The 23279-nt window shown below is 38.5% G+C and overlaps 1 protein-coding gene across 2 annotated transcripts in view; it reads right to left on the reverse strand.

Annotated features, from left to right (window-relative positions):
- Positions 1-23279, reverse strand: part of fndc1 (fibronectin type III domain containing 1) — a 46984-nt gene that overhangs the window by 17999 nt on the left and 5706 nt on the right. The window contains exons 2-15 of one of the 2 annotated variants that reach the window (XM_079639429.1): positions 21741-21935; positions 21552-21638; positions 17424-17483; positions 10755-10964; positions 10475-10573; positions 10243-10363; positions 9129-9316; positions 8757-8864; positions 7987-8175; positions 5715-7889; positions 5496-5611; positions 4924-5035; positions 4503-4841; positions 1508-1672 (exon numbers count right to left, since the gene is read on the reverse strand). In XM_079639429.1, the coding sequence (XP_079495555.1) occupies positions 1508-1672; positions 4503-4841; positions 4924-5035; positions 5496-5611; positions 5715-7889; positions 7987-8175; positions 8757-8864; positions 9129-9316; positions 10243-10363; positions 10475-10573; positions 10755-10964; positions 17424-17483; positions 21552-21638; positions 21741-21935 (4164 nt within the window). The remainder of the gene's footprint in view (positions 1-1507; positions 1673-4502; positions 4842-4923; positions 5036-5495; positions 5612-5714; positions 7890-7986; positions 8176-8756; positions 8865-9128; positions 9317-10242; positions 10364-10474; positions 10574-10754; positions 10965-17423; positions 17484-21551; positions 21639-21740; positions 21936-23279) is intronic. The other variant, XM_079639430.1, reaches the window with a different exon arrangement.

The raw sequence follows: 23279 nt of genomic DNA on the forward strand, positions 1-23279 counted from the left end.
ACATTCATCTAATCTTTCCTGGCGATCCGCTAGCTGCCCGCCCCATAAGCAAGCTGTCAAAAAAAACGCATCTCTGTAGGCAGCCGAGGCTCTGAGATCTGCACACAAAAACAATTGGTTTCACCAACCACTCAAAACCAAAATAAAACCTCACAACACCCATCAGCCCCTGTCTGTGATTGGTTGGAACACTGTTTATTTTGGTTTTGAGTAGTTAGTCAATTTTAGCAGCCAGATGCCCAGAAGAGTACGAGCTGAGACGATGCACAACAGTAGAATATATAGTGCAATGATAATCATAGAAATTTTGTAATCATTTTGCAGGGCTCGACATTAAGGCTTGTCCGGGACAAGTGGATTTTTTTGTAGGACAAGTGGAAGTGAAAATTAGTTGTCCCACTGGACAAGTTAAATTTCAAACAAAATAAAATGGCATGTTACCTCACGTTATGTGCCACTGCCACTCATTACGTCTATTTTACAGATTTAATTTTACCGATTTGAAACGAACACATTTTTTCCCCCACAATCCGTCGAACCAGCGTCCAACTCAGAATGCTTTGGTTGGCCAATCAGGAGTCGGTCCAAGTTGAAACATTTTTACCTGCCTCAAAGCGCCAGGAAAATCTCCAAAAACAAGTCACCTTACAGTTGCACCAACAGCACCATACGAATTAAAACGGGAATGAAAATTTGTCACCAAATGGAAATGAATTCGACTGGGTTATTTATGAAGACGGAGTAATGGTCTGTGGTGTCTGTCGGGGGCAACCCAACCCGGCTGACAAGTGACGTTAGCTAGCTAGCGTCGGCAGCCGTGTACTGTAAACAAGCATTAACAGCATTTGTATTGGTTAAATGTACATAGTTAAATATGAGCTAATGTTCAGATGTAAAGTAGCTACATGTTTTAAAGTAGGCTATCCCTTGGTAAATCAGCCTCTGCCGGGTAGAAAGTGGCATTTATCAAAAATAAATTATAAAATTATAAATCTTAACTTTTGTGCATGAACAAGTGAAACATAAATTTACTTGTCCGAAGGACAAGTGCCTCAAAAAGTTAATGTCAAGCCCTGATTTTGGTTATGAATTAGGTATTCAAGTGCTTACAGAAGAGTTGTCTCTTCTTTGAAATTTTTTATGAACTCTGTTCATAACTTTGTTCAGTTTGGAAAAGCAGTCCTACCGAGGGACAAGAAGTATTTGCATATAAATCCTACCCAAGGTCAGCTGTATGCTATTTTATTTGCTGCTTACAAGCATCACCAGGGGAATGAGCTGCATTTGTAGGCCAGATAAGTTTCACATTCACCATTCAACTCTCCAGTGCCTCACATCTACAGGAAAAGCTGTGGTGAAGAAATGAACTGTGAGTGGGCAGTTGTGTTTCCTGAGGGGTTTGATCTCAACATGGTATTGCTGAGTTTGGAACCAATAAGAAAAGAGATTATAGCATTTTATACCAGAGTACTAACTTTTGTAGTATGTAGTAAAGCAAATATATTACCTGTGAACCGTTTCTTTCCAACCACATCAAATTCAGAGGAAGGGGTGTTGTTAAAAGGCCTCGTCTCAAGAGTGGGAGCCAGTGTTGTAGGAGTCTGTGTTGTGGGAGCCAGTGTTGTGGTGGGAAGTGGGACTGGGATTGTGGTGGTCTCCACAAAAAGTTCATCTGTAAGATAGAGATGCAATCAAAAACAGGAAGAATAAAAGTCCACAGGATCCAACCTCACAATAGCCCAAACGTATTTGGATTCCTATGTATTAAATTACAAAATATTAAGCCAAATGACATTTATTTTAAAGTAATGCCATTTTAAGTGTCTAAAAGTGTCCAATTACTTTTTCTTTTTCTTTTGTAGTTAGCACAGCACTTTATTCAATGTTGTTTTAAAAGTTAAGTTAATGTTATTGCTCTGTTAGAGTAGTGAGAATGTGACCGCACTATTCTTTATGGTTAATATGCTCTAGCCCAGGGATTCCTGTCACAATGAGGAGATTACTATTGGGGCAAGCCAAGTAATTATTAAAACTGAATGTAAACAAGCTTGTCCCTGAATGCAACTTGGCTACATTGGTTGTCTTGTGTTCAAACCAGCCGAATTACATAACAAATGATTATACAACAAGTTCTAGTTTTTATTCCAGAAAGATCATCCAAGTTTGAGGAAATTGAATCATACAGATCTTTTTGCTGGTTTTACGAGCTTGCAGTTGATGTTTTCACTCTAGAGAATCGAGTGGAAATCGGTGATGGTCGCGGCTCGCAGCGTGTGAGAGGAATTACGAGCACCTCCCGATCATTTTTAAACATGGCCAATTCATACACAACCACATCACAGGCTAGATCGATGGATGGGCTATACCATAGACTGTAAAAAAGGGCTATACCTCAGTGGCGGCAACATAGGGCAGCAACCACACAGCGTGCACATACACTGACACACACACACGCACGCACGCACACACACACACACACACACACTTTACCAGCCACTTATATTTTTTACCAGCCACTTTTTCCGGAATTGAAATTTATAAAAGAAAGTGCACTAGCATATTTTTAATTGCTCCAATACACTATTTTTTATTATTATTAATACATATTTTATAGGCAAATTAAAAGTGATGTGAAAAAAGCACATCTCTCAGTAAAAGGGTTGGGCCAATAGGGCCGACTGTGTGTCTGATATGAATAAAACACGTCGGCAATTATATTTGAATGGATTGTTATTGCTGCTTCCATAGACATCATTGTGTATTTTACAAACTATACTGTACATTCGCTGTACATTCGCTTCTCAGTGGTCAGCTGCTGCAGAGCGGGCCAACATCGAAATTGCTGATGAGATGTAGAGAAAAATATCTAGTGGAAAATGAGAATGTTATGTTACTCGCACACTATTGGCTGGTCAGTGGGAACTGCACGAACCAATGGCAGAACGGCGTAACTGCGCGAACCAATCTGTGCGAAGCCCGAACTGTTTTTATCGACTGAAGTGACGATCGCTAGTCGTTTGCACCCGCCACTGTGGCTGGTATACAAGGCAAAGTCACCCGCCACTTTGAAAAAGTACTGGCGGGTGCTAATTCTCCACCCTGCTTGCAGTACAGGGTGAAGTCAGTATGTACATTAACGATGATTTGAGACAAATATAATGTCAATTTAATATAAATTTTGAACAAGGTCCTGAGTTGTAGATGCGCTTCTCGTCCGGTGTGCGACCCCCTTAAGACACTTGAGTCTGCGACTAATGGTTTAGGAGTTCTGAGCGATGTTGTACTTTTGATCGCTGTAGCGCCATTGTCGGGCCGATTGGGGCGAGCCTTTGTTATGTTGTAGAGGGGATGGGTACTACCATCCCTCAAAGTTTTAAGTCTCTGCGACTTACGGTTTGGTCTGCCTGATCACTTTTAGGGCAGAATGTTGATCTTTGATAATCCTAACAATTACAATAGGGTTTCAGCACTACTGTATGTGCTTGACCCCTTAAAAAGAGGCAATGTATGTACCTTCGTAAACAATAGCAAACAAATGGCATCTTTAAAGTTTAAATTAAATGGAGTACAAATGGCCATACGAAAAACAAAAGTAAACTCTATGAAGCTTGGCAGCCAGTAAACAAAACAATCAGCCAAGACTATCTTCTTCACATCATCATCAGATACCATGCTGATTTATCTCACATTATTCAGATAGAAATGTGCTACAGCATTACCTAGCCTTTGAGATTTCTTTTTTCTTTTTTTCAGCATGGATTGGAAATTCACTCCATCTATATTGTAAATGTATGTTATAGATCTTATTGTAAAGAATGCCAGGCTTCTCCAATTTTCTCAATTTCTTCAAACTTCACTAACTTTGAGTGCAATGCCCACATCTCAAAATGCAACCAACAACCAATGATTAGAACCAAGTATCTTTATATACAATTTTTTTTTTCTTTTCTTCAATAAACAGTTACCAGTTCCTTAAATGGACAGTGTATATAGCGTCACCAACTAGAAATGCAAAAAGTATTAAACAGAATGTTTACACTGCCAATTATCAACAGCTAATCCCTCGCTAAACTGATGCCAGTGGTTGGGCCAATGTTGCTATGTCAGACTGATCAGGATGTTCAAACAAAACACTTTTAGGGGGAAATCAACCTTTGAAATTACAGTTTTCTACAAAGTAGTTTCTCCAAAAACTCTGATCACAGGCAGATTCAAAGCATAGCAGAGGTTATTCAGGCATAACAAGAGGATATCCTTTGAGGTTTACTGTGTACATCCTAACTCACATTATCCTTGGAATACTGATTCTAAATTACAGGGGATCAGGTCTTGTGGGTACAAACTACATGCCTGTGTCAAGACTCATTAATATAAGAGCCAACTGTAGTCACAAACTGGGCCAAGCACGTTTCTGTCTTATCTTAAGAGTATCTTTTGCATAATTTTTGCATTGACGCACATTACAACACTATGAGATGGACATTACAAAGAGTTCATCTCACCTTCCGAGTAGCAGTTAAGTATTCCATCAGCATCCATTATTGGGAAACCATTCTTATCCAGTCGGGAATAAAGTCCAGGTGGACATGTAGGATCTGCAGCTAATGTTGACGGCTCCAATGTTTCTGTTACCATTTGTGGTGTTGTAGGTTCTGTTGTTGTTGTTGTTGTGGTTGTTTTAGTTGTGGTTGTAGTCCTGGGTTTAGGGCGGTCCAAGCCCACAATGGGTTTTCCTCCAACAGTAAGGAACTTGTCACTTGGATTAATCACAGGTCGACTGTCCCTTCCATTACCAAATAATGCTAATCCTTCCTGGTTTACAAGTGGGCTGCCCTGGTCATCTAATATAGCAAAAATATATAAAAGTCAGTTTAAAACATGCTGCTCATTTCTATAGTTGTATTTAAATGGTAATCCACTCACCAAAAATAGTCTTGCCATCCTCTCCAAGGAACACTTTTCTGGGTCTTCCCCTTGAATCTTGAAGGACTCTTCCGTTTTCATTCATTAGGACACCCTTATCCAGATCTACTATCTAAAAGAGTGAATTAAACTTTATAAAAGAAGGAAAATCTTTCTTTAACAAAAAATGAGGCAACAGTCAAACAGTCTTGCTTGAATAAGTGTCCCTAAGGTTCCCTGTCTGTGGAGTTTCCATGCCTAGAGAGACATGTCTATTCACATGACTGTCTTTGCTTACATTAAAGATAATTTTGTTTGGACTGCAGTACTCTCTGCTTGATTAGTGTATCCGTACAACAGACGTAACAGAAGTCATGGAAATGGTTAGTTACATTCTAGGGTCACTATCACGGCTACAATCATGCCATGGCTCACTTTTATGCTAAATCTTTCATGATTTATAAACTGGAATATGAAAAGAAGTGCATAAAATAAATTTGCCAGTAGTAAATAAATGATTAAACATTTTTATGGATTTAAAGCTATTCAGGGCTGCCAAATTTTGCAATTATTAACGCTGCAAGTAAACACACCCATTTCGTTCCATCAGGACCTGTGATATGTCGGACTCCATTTGGTTTTACATTTCCATCAGATGTTGAGGATACTCTGCCATTTGCAGCTGTCAGATTCGGGCGTCCATTCTTGCCTGAACATGGAAATGTGTAGAAATTAGTAAAAGTGTACTTATGCACAGATTGGAATTGTTGTACGTACAGCATGCGCATCCTTGCAGACAACATAATGTTTACCTTTTCCATAACTTGGTTTGTAGCCATTGACTGGAGTGTTTTCCTTAGAAACTGACCGCAGCCTCGATCCCATCACTGGATTCCGAGACTCAGGAGATATATTCCCATTGGAGCTTTCACCAGCAGACAGCGCATGAGAAGAGCGAGAAACTGAACCTGGGGTGAGCCTAACATTAGTATTACTTCCGACAGTTGTGTCACGATCTGAGATAAGTGGTGACTCTGCTGGACTGTTTTGAGAGAGGGCAGCCGATGATGCTGAAGAGGAGGATGATGCATCCATTGTGGAAGATGATCTTCTGTGTTGTACTGGGTACAACCTATTAGGAAGCCGTGACCCTTTCAGGCGACTTGCTACCACAGGTGAGCGGACCCGACCATTAGAAGCCAAAATAGGGACTCTTTGGGGAGCTGTAGGGAGTGACTTTGAACTGGTATTGGTACTACTTTGTTCCCTATCCACACTTTCATTCTCAAAGTTCTGGACATGTCTCTGATGTTCACTCACAACTGTTGTTGTCGTTTTAGAAGTTGCAGTTGAGACTGCATCTTTGGTTTGACTCTCCAAGGTCTCTTTGCTTCCCTCGTAAAGATAATCATCTTCATGATCATTGCTAATTTTTACTGCTTCATTACTACTGGGTTTGTTGGAACTTATAGCAATATTTGTTTCTCTATTTAGCACACTAGGTGTATTTGAGACAGGATTAATCTCATGCTTTGAAGGGAACGTTGTGGGGGAAACTTTGATTTTATCACTAGTGTCCTGAGAGCTCACAGCAGCAGAACGAGAAGGAAATCCTTTGATAATCGGCCTTCCTGCACCTACAGATGAGGCAGTCCTACTCCACGGTATTCTGCCATCTTGTCTGCGACTACCTATAACTTTCCTAGAATTTCGGTTTGGTAATGAAATGGATGAACTTCGTCCTGTTGTAGACGGGTTAGTCCTTGAAGGAGAATGGGAAGTAGAACCATAACTATCACTTTTTTCTTCTTCATCATTATTTTCCTTTTGTTCCGGGTGTTCCTCTTTAGTTGTATCAGAAAGGCTTTTTTTGGTTTCTTCAATGGCAGTTGGTTGTTCATCCTTTGTTGTGTCGAGCGCAGTGTTCTTTTGGTTGGTATCAAGCTCCTTTGTTGTATCGTGATTGTTTGTCCTGGTTCCTGTTTGCAGTGTGGATTGTGAAGAAGCAGATGATGATGAATCAGGTTTGTGCTTTTCTGTTTGAAGTCTCTGAGCTCTAGTTGAAATTCCAACTCTTCTTCCATTAGGATACATAGCACCAGATCCTGAACTTGTGACTCGACCTAACGTGGAGGAAATCCTTCTTGTACCTGAAGATGATGGAGAAGATACTGAAGAAGAGGATGATGAAGATGATGCTGTGGAGGAAGTTGGAGAAGAAGAGATGGATAAGGATGATTCTGATTCTTTCGCTGGTTCAGGCTTGGTGTCCTGAGGTGAGATCACCGAAGGCGTCCTATCAGTGATACTTATCTGGTTGTACGAGTTCTTTCCTTCAGGATAGGAGACTGCTGTCAGGTCCTTTCTTGTGGCTGTAGACTCTTGGTTTTGCGACGAGCTTGAAGAATCTTCACTCCGCATCCTTGATCGAGAACCATGTGTGCGAGAATAAGGCCTTCTTAATCTGCTTATATCAACAATTGATGATGTGCGAGGGGTCCAAGAAGGACGTTTGTCTTCAGATGTTTTATGAATAGAGTCTGACTTATTGGGTTTTGATTCTTTAGTGTCAGATGAGTCTTTTGATTGTTCCTCTGTTTGTGGTGACGCATTGTTACTGCTCTCTGGTTTTGTGTCCCCGGCCTCATTTGCTCTGATCTCCTCTTTTGTTGGACTGTCTGTTGGCTTCTCTTCATCATCTATATTTCCTTCTCTATCTTTGGTATGAGTTGAAGATGAATGTGAGTTTGACCTTGAGCTAGAACCTCCGCCTCTGACAGAACCCCTTACAGAGGATAAGATGCTGTGATAGGACCTTGTCTGAGAAAGAGGGCGCCCCCGCCTATTGGTGGTTTGAGTTGTGGTCTGAGTATCAGACTCTTCCATCTCATCTGGCTCCTGATTGTCTGATTCATTGTTGGATGATGTCTTGGAGGTACTTTGACTCGTCCTGTGGCTATCCGTGTTCCTTAAGTGAGTAGTGCTGGCTGGAGACAAAATTGAGATACCAGTCTTAACCAAGTTTCTGTAAAGCTGCTAGTCTAGTAATGTTTATTGGGGAAAACATATGTTGGGAATACTTACATGCAGGCATTGAAACAATAATGGCTTTAGTCTGTGGTCCTTGTCCCTTCCTGTTGACTCCACGGATTTTGAAGATATAGCGGTCACCTGGCGTAAGTCCATCTATGGTTGCAGAAGTGGTGGTGCCACGGTATGTAACTGACTTTGCGCCAAACGGTTTCATAGCAGGAGCATAGGAAAGGATGTACTCTGGAAGTAGATGTCAAATCAATCAGTACGGTCAATTTAATTTGGATACCATAGCTGAATATTTTCCAATGAACACTGGGAATACCCAAGATTGAATCAATAAATCTAGGCCAAGGATAACACAGTAAAGAGGAAAGTTCCTTCAGCATGAACCAAGAACATTTGTGTTTTCCACATGTACATTTGTATTAGTTTAGCTTTTGAGACGGGTGCTCTGCACGCCTGCTGGAGAAATTGTGATGCTGAAGAAGCTTATCATTTCCATATATTTTGGCAATGCCCAAAGTGGTTTCAGGGAAGGCATATGGTCAACTATTAGTAATGTTTTACTCTACAAATGCCAAAGTCATTTTCTGTTCTTTATTTAGGGCATATTCCAAAACTAATAGAAAGAGCTAACAGATATCTGTATAAAATATTATCAATGTTAAAATACTTTCTCCTATCCCAGCTAAATATGCACATACAACTGTATGAAATGAGGAATGCATGGTGCACTACACAATAAACTAATAAAAAATATATGGTTCTTATGGTCTATATGGAACGTGTTGAATTGATAGCCTACCCTGTGGTCTTACCTCTTATTCGCCCATTGGTTTGCTCAGGCGGATCCCAGGTTGTTGTGACAGCAGTACCTTTTCCTCTAAGTGGTTTTACTTGAAAATTTTCTGGAGGGCCAGAGGGAGCTGTATAGACAAAGGTGCCAGAAAATAAAAACAGAAATGACAATCAAATTAATATACAAACATAGAGCACTGTGCATTCTCTTTAACTTAACTCTGCCTGGATATTTTTCAGATGGAAACAAGCTTTACGTTTTCAATCTGACACTGACCTTTTTAGTTTTCAGAAAATTATATCTATAATAATAAATACTATCAGAATTTAGCTGCTCAACAATGCAAACAAAGCAAAACATCTGTGTTAAAGATCAGGAAGCGTAAACAAACCTGATTCAGGGGTTCTCTGGAACACAGATGCACTCCATTTTCCCTTCTGATCTCCTTGTGAGATACAAATAGAGAACTCGTACATGCTGTCCGCAGAAAGAGTTTCAATCATGAGACGTCTCTGAGTGGTGTCCTTGTATTCCCATCGTGCAGATTCTCCTTTTTCTCTGTATTTCACTGTGTAATACCTGCACACATATTAGTTCTATAGCTGAAATATAGCCTTCATATCCTTCATATATATATATATTCCAATCCAAAGGTTCTTTTGAACTTTCTATTCATCAAAGGTTTCTGAAAAAAATACAAGTTTCCACAAAGTTGTAAGTAGCAAAACAGTTTTCAACATATTCATAATAATACTTTTTCTTGGGCACCAAATAAGCATATTAGAAGGATTTTTTAAGTATTATGTGACACTGAAGACTGGAGTAATGGCTGCTAAAAATTCAGCTTTGCCATCACAGGTGTAAATTATATATTTAAAACATCAAGTAGAAAACATTAATTTGAAATTATAATACTATTTCACAATATTACTCTAGTTTTGATCAAAGCAGCCTGGGTGAGCATAAAATACTTATTTCCTTATTTATGTCAGGACCACTATTGTCAAATATGATTGACAATTAGCATACAGTTTGGATTGGCGGTGTGGTTCTCACACTCCCTGCACATCCATGCAGCCTAGCATGGATAAGAGCAGGGAGAGCAGCAATAACCCCCCTTGGGTAAACAGAACCAACATGAATGTATGCAAATATATTTAATTCAAGATATTAAAGTACAACATAATTCGAGAATTTATTCTGATTCAAGGGGAATCCGAATGCCAAATCCTGACTGGAGACAGGAGGAGCTGGGGAGGGAGGAGGGTAATTCGCTCCTGAGAAACGCGATAGCTGCTGATAATACTGAAGGAGTTTATATATATATACAGTGATAGGCGCTGTATTCCTATAGGTAGATGTGGATCAGCTGAGAGTCAGCTGATGCGAGCTTGACTAACGTGACCTGCCAGAATTAAAGCTACGCTTGATTTACAGTAGTGTATGCAGTGCACCCCACATACCACTTGGCACAGCATTCAAAAAACGAAATAATATATTTTTACCTGGACCCCCCTGGTATTTCCTTCTTCTTCTCAACAAGTGGATCTACCCATGTGATGAGGACAGACTGAGGAGACAATACTCTAACTGTGATGTCCTCTACTTCATCCACAACCTCTGGCTCTAACATACAGGCATAAAAAAGGGTACAACAAAGAAAGAATATGAGGTTTGCATGAGCTAAAATGTTGAATATGGATTGCTGTGGTTAGCACCACTATAATGTGTGATTACCTGTGGTCACTTTTTTACTCAAGCTGGCCGTGTTGATGGGTGCACTTCTCCCCTGGGCTCTGGGTGCCTGCAGTGATACCACATAGACGGACTCAGATGCTACGAACAGAAGGGGGATACCAGATACGGCCACGTATCATTACACATTACCTGCAATGAGATATACTGAAGACATGCAATCTGAGCGGTTCACAAATATTTTAGTTTGATCTAAAGGCATACAGCATGCATATCTAAAAACAGCTTGAAATTCCTATTAGCCACCTTTAAACCTCCTTACCCAGTTTGGGCTTGTTACCATTGCGCTGGTCTGCCTGGTGCTGGCTGAGGTCCACTCGGTGTTTGTTTTGGGCTCGGAGAGGGAGGTGTCCTCCTTGATGAGGGGGCTCTGGTCCCGAGGACGACTGAGGGGCCCTCTGCTGTCCTAGTGCCGTCCGCTGAGTTGGGGGCCGTGGGTTAATCTGTGATGAAGTTATAGACACCATCCTGTCTAATGAAAGAGAGACAGAACAAATAATATTGGCATTGGAGTTTAAAAATCACTGAGATTCTGTCTTTAAAGAAATAAACTCAAAATAAAATAAAATTCTGTATCAAATTTATAGGCAGGACAAGTAGTTTGTTAAGGCTTGGCTTGTAGAGAATTACAAACATGCGCACATATATTCAAACGCGCATAACTATAGAATTAATTCTTGATGCGCACATGAGCGCCATCAGTGTTTCTCACAGGTTGGCGTTTAAAGTCTGTGTAGAGAGAACGGTGTCGTCTTAGCGGTCTCTAATTTAATAACTAATGATCGTTGCGACGGAAGTGAATCCATCAAAACTAACTTTAGCTGGAAAATATCATTATTCAAGAACCGCTATAAAGACAAAACAATCTGTTACCTTAAATTATACATTTATTACTGTAAAGCAGCTTTGAAACAATCTACATTGTTAAAAGCGCTATATAAATGAAGATGACTTTACTTGACAAAAGAAATATGGACTATAATCTTTGTCCTTATTTTCTTATCGTGATTTTATGCTGTATTGCACTTGTGGACAATGTGCTTTAGAAATTGATCTGCCCTGAATTGACTTGACTTTTTAATAGAAATGACTTCATCGTGATAATACTGTACTATATTACATAGTGGGGTCCGTAAAGTCTAGATTCAAAATCTAATTTAAACATGGAAATAAACAAAGTTTTAGGATTTTGAAGAATGTAAAACAAAGAAATGTTATAATATAAAAAGATGTTAACACCTTTGTTTAAAAAAGGTCACATTTCCTTGTTTACACTGAAGCACACATAATATAATTTGTAGAGAGAAAAGCTGTATTAAATTAGAAAGAAAAGAATAATTGAAGTATTTTCACAAGTGGTCTCACACTTATAAATCCCGCTGTAGTCCTTCACAGAGGACGACTCATGTTTGCAATCTTTCATAAAACAAACAACATTGGGACAATTTTATTGTGCTTTTATTTTTTTTAAATTCTATGATTCTTTCACATATATCTTATGGCTTAACCACATGGTCCCAAGCTCATCAGTCATCAGTCAAAATCTTAGAGTGTCTGTACAATCGAGCCTTAAAAGTTCTGGACAAGAAGGGAATAAGGTACCATCACTGCCAAATTCAAAGTAAATATAAGATTTTAAGTTGTGCTAATTTTATCTCCCTGCATCTGGTTAAACTGGTCTTCAAATGCTTAAATGACGCTGCTCCATTACTGCTTTGTAAAATAATAACTAGACAGCAAAGTACTAGAGTCACCACCCGATCAGCGTCAAAAGGCAATTGTAGTATTCCTTTTCGAAGAACATCTTTTGCCTTTTCAGTAAAAGGAACAAAATTATATAATTCTCTGCCAGACCATTTGAAGTGTATCCCGATATTAGCCACCTTAAAAAAACAAAACAAATCGTGGTTAATTCAGGAACAATACTGTACTCATATTTAGTCTTTACACTTTGCCCTGTCTGTATGCTTTTTGTCTTGTTTTATTTTCTTACATCGTATCTCATTTGTTTTTAATATTGTTAAACTGTATTTTTATCAAAAAGCCCTACTAGGGACAAGTGTCGAGAATTAGCTTTAGCTAAAAACACTACGATACATACAGTACATCGGATGACTGATAAGTTTATCTATGTTATTGTATCTGTCCCTATTTAAATAAACTGAAATCAAAAGACGTGGAGGTTTGCAACAGTGAGTGCAGTTACAGGGCCACACAGTTTACAGTCATGTGCAATCTCACTTCCTCTCTTATTGCTTTACTGTAATCCCCCATCTGACAGCACTTGGCAGGCGAATGAGACAGTCAGACAGTCCTCTCTTTCCTTCAACACACTGCTTCACGCGCATCTCTCGGTCTCTCCCTCAGCTGTGCATCCCTGCGAGCGTAATGAGAAACAGCTCCTCTGTCTCCATCAGTCTGTCATTTCTCTTCTTTAATCATTCTCAGATGATCGGTTGTAGTCACATTTCCTCATTAGAGTCTGCGTGTAATTTAAAGTTTGATTGTGACGGTTCAAACAGTGTAGCATTAAAAAGTTCAGCAATAATCAAGTGTTAATCTCTATAGAAAATTGAGTGAAATTAAAGTATCAATTATATTTAAGCAATAAATAATTTTAGTACTTCAATTTAGCTTCAAGCTTTCTAAGAAAAATCCTGTCCCAGGGAATGTAAAAATAATATATGCATAGCCGGAAAAAAAAAACGAACATTGCCATAATATCATTATACTGATTATTAATAATCCATAGGCGTGCTCACCATCTTGCAACGGTTTGCTTGTCGCAGCTTCTGGTTGTGAAACCGCCAAGATTTAAATTCCCAAATAAATGGGATAAACTTTTACAGGTGAGAATGTGTTGGTTTGTGTTTTTATATATATTAACTCAATATTACATGTTTTTACTATGGTAATTTTAATGGGGTTTTTTACATTTACTATGGTTACTTTTTAATGTCAGGTGACACCTTCGTCTTGTTGTATTGTGTTAGTTTAGCAAAATAATGCTTAAGTCAATTTCATATAGCAATTCTATTCATACATGCGTATAACTACGTTTGCAGATGCTCAGTCAACTCGCTCTCGGATGTTCACAGGCCGCTCCAATATGGCGGACGCCTAACGCATAGCGGCGGCCCATTGAAATGGCCATATGTATGCATATGCATATGTATGCAATGAACAGCCATTAGGGATGTCTGGAATCGCTGATGTCGTCACGAGCATAGATATCCATATAAGGCTAGATGTCTTAAGGCGGAGTCTCGAACGGCATCACCGGCGGCCATCTTGTCACAGGCAAGCTTTCTGGCGGGCTCTGTGGTTCCTGATGTGCGGTGAGTGATCGGCACGAACACAAATACTCTTATCTCGCTGAAATCTTGACGGATTTACAAACCGTTTGGTTTCTTACAAACGTTATTAACGTGGCTATAATTCTGGATGCTTGAACATGTTGAAATATATAATAGTATAATTATTCATAAGTATGCAGTGTCATAACTACATCTCTGACGTTTATAACAAACCAAACTGTTTGAAAATCGGTAGAAAATTGAGCAAGTTATAATTATTTAAAAAGTACATGCACCATTAAAACACATTGTTACGAGTGAGCGAGCCCCCTCCGTGTGCGGACATCGACCTCCATTGGCCAACAGTGCGGACGAGACATCTTGCCTTTATTATATGATATCTATGGTCGTCACTAGTACTGCTCTTCTTCTACTTCACTTCCCTCGCTTTTAAGCTTCACTATCGCCACCTAGTGATCGATTACATATGATGCCTTAACTCCTCCTGTTAGTTTTTCTCAGTTTTTAAAGTATTTTAATTAAAAAAATAAATTATAAGTACATTTTAGGGTTGGCGGGTAGGTTTTTTGTAGTATGCTCCTGCGAGACGCAGTTAGACACACAGAACTTGGCTAGTTTCATAATGGTGCGTTCACACCGGACGCGAATAGCGCGTCAGGCGCGAGTGATTTCAATGTTAAGTCAATGCAAAGACGCGTTACGCGCGTAAAAAAATCCTGCGGCGCGAATGAGGCGTAGAGTGCGGCGCGGTAGATCAAGTTCGCGCGAATGGCGAAAATAGAGCGTCTGGCGCGTTATGCGCGAATGATTTTATAGTGCTTTTTGTGCATTCACGCTTTTGACGCGAATTCGCGTCTGCCGCCCGAATTGAAAAATCTGAACTTCTGCGTCAATTCGCGCCTCGTTAACCAATCAGGAGCCTGCTTGCTTCACGTGACATAGCATAACAAACTCCTGCTCGAAGTCACTCATTCAAAATGGAGGAGAAACTAATTTTAGCTGTGAGTGATCACCCGGAATTATATGACTCAAGTTCATACTTTTATAGAGACAGGAACAAAAAGGACCTCGCTTGGAAGAAGATAAGTGAGGAGATTGTACAACCTGGTAAGTTGTAAGATATACAAATTTCACTTTTGTGTCACGTTATTGACCTACTAACTCGCTAGTAAGCTGCCGTGCTGCTAGTTTACAACTATTTAAATGATCTATCAACATCAGACATCTTGTAAAAAGATGGCCGCCAACAGGTTTCGAAACTTTCGCCTCTGACGTGCGTAAATTCCGCTTCAAATGTATGTTTTTACACAAAGTGATCAAGCGTATAACTAGACGCGGCAGGCACGAATTTGACGCGCTATTCGCGTCCGGTGTGAACGCACAGTAAAAGCTCCAAACCACTGGTTTGAAACTAAAGATGCGTAAATGTTTCATGAAGCAGTGTTTCGAAAGCACCCACCTTCAGGTCATTTTGAGTATTGAAGAATGAGATTTAAAGGGAGAAAAAATGAGCTTCACATCCTTTATATAGCTCAGCCTTTTTATGAGGGTTTTGGCTAAACGCAAGCCTCGCGTGCACGCTTAAGATTGCTCTGGCATCACTCACCTAATAATCAAGCTCTACCAGCATTATTAACACTTAAGTTAATAAGAGATGTCAGGTCTCAAAATGATCTGAGATGATAACAGCAACTCATTTTCCTTTGTACACACACACACACACACACACACACACACACAGACACATATTCCCACTTCACATTGAGAGAGTCCAGCCAACACAGCTGAGGCAGGCTCACATATCCCTGGCCTTGAAACAGGGGTGAGACGTAGTAGCTCACCCTTCTCTAACTCTTTCCCTCGCTCATTGTGTTTATAGTGTCAATCTTCCAAGTCCATGATGCCACATCGTTCTCTTTTCCCACCCCTTAGGTCTGATTTGTTCGCTGATTGAATGAATAATCTCCATGAATTCTCTCCGTGGGAGGTTTTGGATGCGATAACAAGCTCCAGGTTCCAGGGCTCAGACCACAGTTACCATGTCCATGTGTGGACTCAGCTGGGCAACATGTGGACCTGCTCACAATACTTGGTCCCACTTATTTCTACTGCCAAAGTGATGACAAAGAGATGATAGCACAACAATGGTGGCTGTGAAACAAAATTGAGCTTTTCCTTGCCACATTCTTGCCAATTCACAGTTACAAAGTAGAATGACATGAAGCATATGTCTTTTGTTAACCCAGCGGCAAAGCCAGAGAAAGATTAGAGCAACGCTATGGTAACATCATGACAATAGCAATAGCAAAGAACAAACATGGACAGGACAATATTATGAAAAGGCCAAGGGAATAAAATAATAATGAAATGCCATTTCTGTAGATGGTAAATAAGGTTTCTGTTTCCAAATTATTTTAATCAATATTGTCTGTTCCCAAATCTGTAACGAAATCTATGTAGTCCATGTACACTGTAAAAAAAATATGTTCATGATTTGTTATCACAACTTTTTATCTTTTGTCAAATCAACTTCGATAACTAATGTGTGAAGATAACATACTATTTTTAATTTCTGTTTATTAAACCATTCTTCTTCATTGTCTTAAAGGTTGAGTAGGTTCAAATTGGCTTAAACTGTCTTTATATACCAATACATAATTAAAATGCAAGTACTTTGAAAAAGAGAGTATAAAAATCGAGTGACTATAGTGTATTTAATCTTCAAAAAACACAGCTCATTAATTCCTACCGGGACGAAACAAGTGATTGGCTTGCGCGACTGTCACTCTCCGTCGCCATGACTACCGCTGCTATTACTGGCTCTGCCCACGTTTTTAGGTGGGAGTGAATGGAATTAATGAGCTGTGTTTATTGAAGATTAAATACACTAGAGTCACTCAGTTTTTTATACTCTCTATTTCAGAGTACTTGCATTTTAATTATGTATTGGTATATAAAGACAGTTTAAACAAATTTGAACAAAAGTTTTTTTAGACAATTGTGACCTACCCAACCTTTAACTCAAATTTTTAATTACAACGAACTCAAAATTTTAAGGCAACAAGGTAACTTGTTTTTTTAAGTTAAACAAAAAAATTTTTTAACCAAATTTTTTTTGTACTGTTTTTACAGAGGTAGGTTGGACATTGATCACATGTCATTTTATCCGTGGGATTCTCCATTTTATGTGTTTTTATCTCTTTTACTCTTGAGATTGTAAACTAAAACACTTGGTTTAAATCTGGGATTCCTTCTTTCCTTCGGAGGGTTTGGCTTTAAGTGGGCTCAGTGGATTCATAAAAAAGAGAAATAAAATCTTTGATTTAACAAATTTACAACTGAAAAACTGCCCCTGTCTTTCCAGGAGCTTGGGGTATCAGAGGTCATATTCTCTGGCATCCAAACACACGTCCAAACTTTAATCCTTCTCAAGGGAAAAACAACATAGATGTCCTCCACGTCTGAAACCTGTCATTTACCATTAGTGTACAGACACAACTATATTTTTTGAATTCGAAGCAGTTTTATTGCATTCCAAGAAGGTTGGATTTGACTTAAAATGGTATTCCATAACTTATTCTTATGTTTATAGGCTGGAAAAGTATTGAACCTACCTGGAGTGGATTTGTTGAAAGGCTCGACAGCAAAGCCGTCCAGTTTCACCCACTCTCTCCCTGCCGGAGACAAGAGCAGTGCGGTCACACATATGGATGCACTAAATCTGTAGCATATTGGTTATTGGCCGATATTTGAGTCATTTAAATGTATCCTTATCGACTGATATTGGATATTTAATTGAGCAAGATCAATTCCCATTTTTTGCAATTAAAGTAAACTTTGCAGCCAACTAACACTTAAATACAGTTAACCTTTAACCCCTTAAGCGGCACCCCCTTTTTTTTAATAGACATGAAAATGCAAATTCCAAACTTAAATGGTTGTAATTCAAGTATGCTTTGGAATATAGATGTTTTAAAGAAGACATTTGGTCTTTTGTAGAAGTGTTGTTGTAGAAGTGAAATTAATTAAGAAAGTTAAACAGAAAAAAAGTTATAGAAGTTTAAAGTTTATGAGAATGTACAATGTTAAAAATTGAATTATTAATATTTCATATAAAATATATATTTTCAAAAACAGGAGGACTCTAAAAATGCAAAAAAAAAAAATCAAAGCCAAAAATCTGAACAAGTTGTGTTTCAAATGTTAGGTTGATATCTCCAAAAATGAGCTTTCAGTGAGATTTAGTTTGGGCGCAGTACCACACTTCTCCACTAGTGGACATCACTGCCCATATAAGGGCGCCTCCATCTCCATATGTGGTTTGAGTGATCTGAACCATTACTTTTAAAATTTTCATACAATTTATGAAGTAGACATCCTATTCAGAAGTAGTGTTGGAAGTTTGGCAGATTTTGAAATGAATTCAATCTCTAAGAAACACAAAAAGATCACGTATGTGCATTATAGCTCGCTGCCACATCACTAATGCTGAATCTATTATTGTTTTCTTTATATTTAAAACATTTTCAGACCTTTTTTTTCTAAAAGAATTGAATGGATGCTATCTTCTGAACTCTTGGCATGAAAACAAACTGAGGTTTCTACCATTCTTTCATGATTTTTCATGTTCATCACTATTTTAAAATAAAGGTCTGAACACGCCTTAGGAGTATGAACATATTCTTGTTGCAAATTGATAAAGTACGGCTCCTCTGTAATTTATTTAGAAAGTCACCAAATATGTAAACTACAGATTGTAAGCTTTCAAAATTATATATAGTTTGTCAAGATTAGTTTAGGTATAGGATATTACTGTTTTAAATATGTAATTGGCTATGCCAATTAAGGGTGTCACGATTTCGATTTTAAATCGAAATCGATCGAAATTAAGTCACAATCTCGATCATCGAATTAAAAAATGGAATCGTCGATGCTGCCACGCCCCCATGTCACGTTCGGTCGGCTTGTCAAGCAGAAAAAAACGCGTGTTGAAATGCTGCGAGTCACGCACACACCGGACGAGAAGCGCCGCGTCTTTGACAACTCGAGGTATCGCACACACCGGACGAGAAGCGGCGCGTCTTTGACAACTCGAGGTATCGCACATACCGGTCGAGAAGCGCCGCGGCGCGTCTATGACAACTCGAGGTATCGTACACCAGACGCGCACTTTCATGTGGCCTGCAATATTATGTTTAAGGACATTATGGAATTAAGATCATGTCTATGTTATGAGGCTACTGTACAACGTTGCTTAGTCTGCACTTTATCTCAGAGAGCGTCCGTTAACTGAATGTATCCTGAAAATCCGATAACATCAGCCATTTTCATTCAACCAGCTGATTTCTGTAAATGAATGTAAAACATGTATATTGCAGCAAAGTCATAACGACGATTTGAGACAAATAAATGTATATAAAATGTATTCATTTATAATAAATGTAATATAAAACTATGTGAATGGCGCTCTCTGGTGCGGCAGGATTAATTTTGAACAAGGTCCTGAGCCGTTGCTGGCGCCGCGGACAGACGGCGAATGGCGCCGCCGGTGTGTGTGTGTGTTTGTGTACACTCAGAGAATAAAGTGTTAGAATTTTAAAGACGTGGCTCTGCGCGACGCATAGATTTATCTGTTAAACTGTTTGTTTGTTTGTTTGTTTTGTTGTGAACTTGAATGTCATCTTCTGTGAAGAAGACTGCAGTTACAAAAGAGAAACTAGATCGCAGGTTATTTTGCTTAAGTTTCCAATTGACTGAAGATATAAGTATTGTTACATTATGTTCTTAATGTTTTAAATTTGACAATGTAGTGTGGTACATTGCGAACAAAGGTCAGATATTATGCATAAAAGTTTGGTCTAAAAATGGCATAGCAGCCTGTGCTTTAAAAAAAAAAAAGTAAAAACCGAGAATCGAATCGAACTGTGACCTTAGAATCGAAAATGTAATCGAATCGAGGATTTGGAGAATCGTGACACCCCTAATGCCAATATAAGGGGTTAAAATAATTCATTATAATTTGAAATGTAATCATTAGAAAAAAATGTTTTGTCATACTTTACATTATAATGTTGTGAGGCCTAAATTTACTTGATTTGTTTTATTCATAGAAAAAATATCATTGCCTTATTATCATTCATCCCACAGAAGAAAAACACGTGTGTGACGATATCACCCATTTACAGCAATTTCCTCTTTATAGCCACTTTTTTGACTGAATTATCAGACAAAACATTATAAAAATAAATATTAGATATAAATGTGTAAAAAATGTAGCATATACCGCAATCAAAACAACCAGCTATCCTTAAAACAAGGAGCTGTAACACAAGATATGTTTACTACTGCTAAAAACATCCTCAGCCAAGAACATTTATGATCTGTTTGCAGGATTATTAATGTGATTTTCTACTTTGACAGATGTTTTGGGGAAAGTGCTGTGGGACATGCAGCAATATTCCCAGATTCTGTTAGTTGGAGACGGACATGGACATACTGAAAAAAATTTATGTGAAAAAATGTATGTGGCGTGCGCTGGACGAGTGACTGGCTACCACAACACAAGGCTTACGGCTCTTTACTCGATACAAAAACAAGGACTGCCACATAAATGTTCTATCTTTGGGGATTTCAATCTCTCCACATGCCAACAGTGAATTGAGTTATTTGGAAAACAGAAAAAACAATATATATCCTCCTTGCACAGTGTACACATGAGTGTGGTTTAGTCATCCAGTCTGGTTTAATAATGTGAAAAGAACAAAAAGCATAGAGAGCTTTTAAGTTATAAATACTTGCCTTGTAAAAGCCTTATAATAATGTGTGTTAGAGTCTAACAAGTCTAAATTAATGAGGCAAATAAAACTGTATATTTAGACATTTAATGTACAGTGACCACTAAAATGATGTGTACACTTCAGCTACACTTAAAAATTAATGAAAGATTCAAGACTTGTTGTGCTACAGTATATTTCCTCTGTTTTATGATGTTTAAAATGAGAAATATACAGTTAATTTATACACTACGGTTCAAACTCCTGTTCTTACTGTTGGGTCAGTAAGATAAAAAAAGAAAAACATGTTTTAAATACTTTTACACAGCAAGGGTGCATTTAATTGAGAAACAAAAAATACATTAAATATATTTATAATGTTACAAAAGATTTATTTTTCAAATAAATGCTGTTCTTTGGAACTTTCTACGCATCAAATAATCCTGAAGAAAATGTATCACAGTTCCCACAAAAAAAAAGAAATGTTTATTGAGCATCAAATCATCATATTAGAATAATTTCTGAAGGATCATGTGACTCTGAAGACTGGAGTAATGATGCTGAATATTTAGCTTTGATCACCGGAATAAATTACATTTTAAAATATAAAACAATTATTAGTAATTGTAATATTTCGCAATATTACTATATTTCTGTTACTAAATGCCTTTGGGAGCATTTGAGACATGTTTCAATAACCAATGTGTATATATAGATCTCTATAGATAATAAGGTTAAAACAGTTTGATATTTAATATTCCAATGCAATGATATTCATATATTTAGAGGCCGCTGTATATTGACAATACTGAGGAATTCCTGTTATATTATATTATATTTTAAAGGATAGTTCTAACATGCATGTGTTTTATGCGCTTACTGTACTTTATATATCCATGCACCAAAGTACAACAGTGAAGAGAATTGAGAGTCATGCAGATCTGTCTCTACACACAGGCAAACACACACCTCCTGGAGTCTCTGCCCTGTAGACAGGTTTACTCATCCCATCCTTATTCTCTGCACTCATCTTGAGAAAATGCAGGACTCCAGGCTCTAAAACAACACAACATGCACATGAGAGCCTGACATAGTGCTGAAGAGCTCAATGTGAGTCTCTAGCTTTTCATTTAAAGAAGGATTGAGTTACGCTCTCACCTACGTCCTCTAGTATCTCTGACCGTCTGTCCTTGTCCACAGAGACGAAGCGGAGTGACTTCATTGACTTCCCATAGCCAATGCTGTAGCTATCTACAGGCTGCCCGTCCAGCTCGCTGGGTGAATCCCATGTGACCTTTAACCCCTTATCCACCGAGGTCAGCTTCACATTACGTGGCGGCAGTGGCTTAGAACCTGAGAAAGAGAGAAAGTGTAATGACAGTCTGTGAGTTTGTTTCTGTAAGATTGCAGTTGCAGGAAATAACAATAAACTACAATCCAATATTTTATAAGCTACTATTAGAGTAATTAAGGGATATTGAGGGTCATTGTCACACAAAATAAACCCCAAAAGGATGCACAGAGGTCTTGAATCACCTTAAAGTGGTTTGTTTTGCAATTATTCCCGACAGACTGCACATTATTCCACAGCTATGTGGAAATTGCTCTGGAACAATGGTCAGTTATTCAGTTTAGTTGTTGTTATGCAGAAATATTTGCCTCATGTGATTGACCAATCAGAATAAATGATTGCAGAGGGCCATGCAATCTTTAAATTTAAGTTATTTATTGGCATCTACAGTTCCATGGAATCTTTCAATTGCACAAAAGGTTCTTTATAGTGCAAAAATGTTCTTCACACTAAGAAAAAAATATATCTTTTAAAGGATTAGTTCACTTTAAAAAAAACTTGTGCTGATAATTTACTCACCCCGATGTCATCAAGATGTCCATGTCTTTCTTTCTTCAGTGGAAAAGAAATGAAGGTTTTTGATGAAAACATTTCTCCATATAATGGACGTCAATGGGCCCCAAACGGTTCAAGGTCCAGATGACAGTGTCAGCGCCGCTTCAACGGGCTTTAAACGACACCAGACGATGAATACGGCTCTTATCTAGCGAAACCATCGTCATTTCAAAAATAAATAAAAAAGTTTAAGTTTTATAAGCACAAATGCTCGCCTTGCTCTGTTCTGTGATGCGCGTTCGTGACGTCACGTGATACGCAGTTACGCTGAAAAGGTCACGCTTGACGAGTCGGTGTTTACAAATGTGCGGAAGGAGGACCATACACACATATTCAAATGTCTTTGTGTCAGTTTATCGTTTAAAATGGCCATCTCGTGTGTGTATCCTGGTGTTGGAATATTAAAAAGCCTAAAAGAACATTTTCGTCAGGACAGAAATGTTTTACTTTTCACAGAAGCGTGACCTTTACAGCGTAACTGTGTATTACGTGACGTCACGAACGCGCATCACAGAACAGAGCAAGGCGAGCATTTGTGCTTATAAAACTTAAACTTTTTTATTTATTTTTGAAATGACGATGGTTTCGCTAGATAAGAGCCGTATTCATCGTCTGGTGTCGTTTAAAGCCCGTTGAAGCGGCGCTGACACTGTCATCTGGACCTTGAACCGTTTGGGGCCCATTGACGTCCATTATATGGAGAAATGTTTTCATCAAAAACCTTCATTTCTTTTCGACTGAAGAAAGAAAGACATGGACATCTTGGATGACATCGGGGTGAGTAAATTATC

This window comes from Phoxinus phoxinus (genome assembly GCF_949152265.1).
Source record: "Phoxinus phoxinus genome assembly, chromosome: 16".
NCBI classification, from domain to species: Eukaryota; Metazoa; Chordata; class Actinopteri; order Cypriniformes; family Leuciscidae; genus Phoxinus; species Phoxinus phoxinus.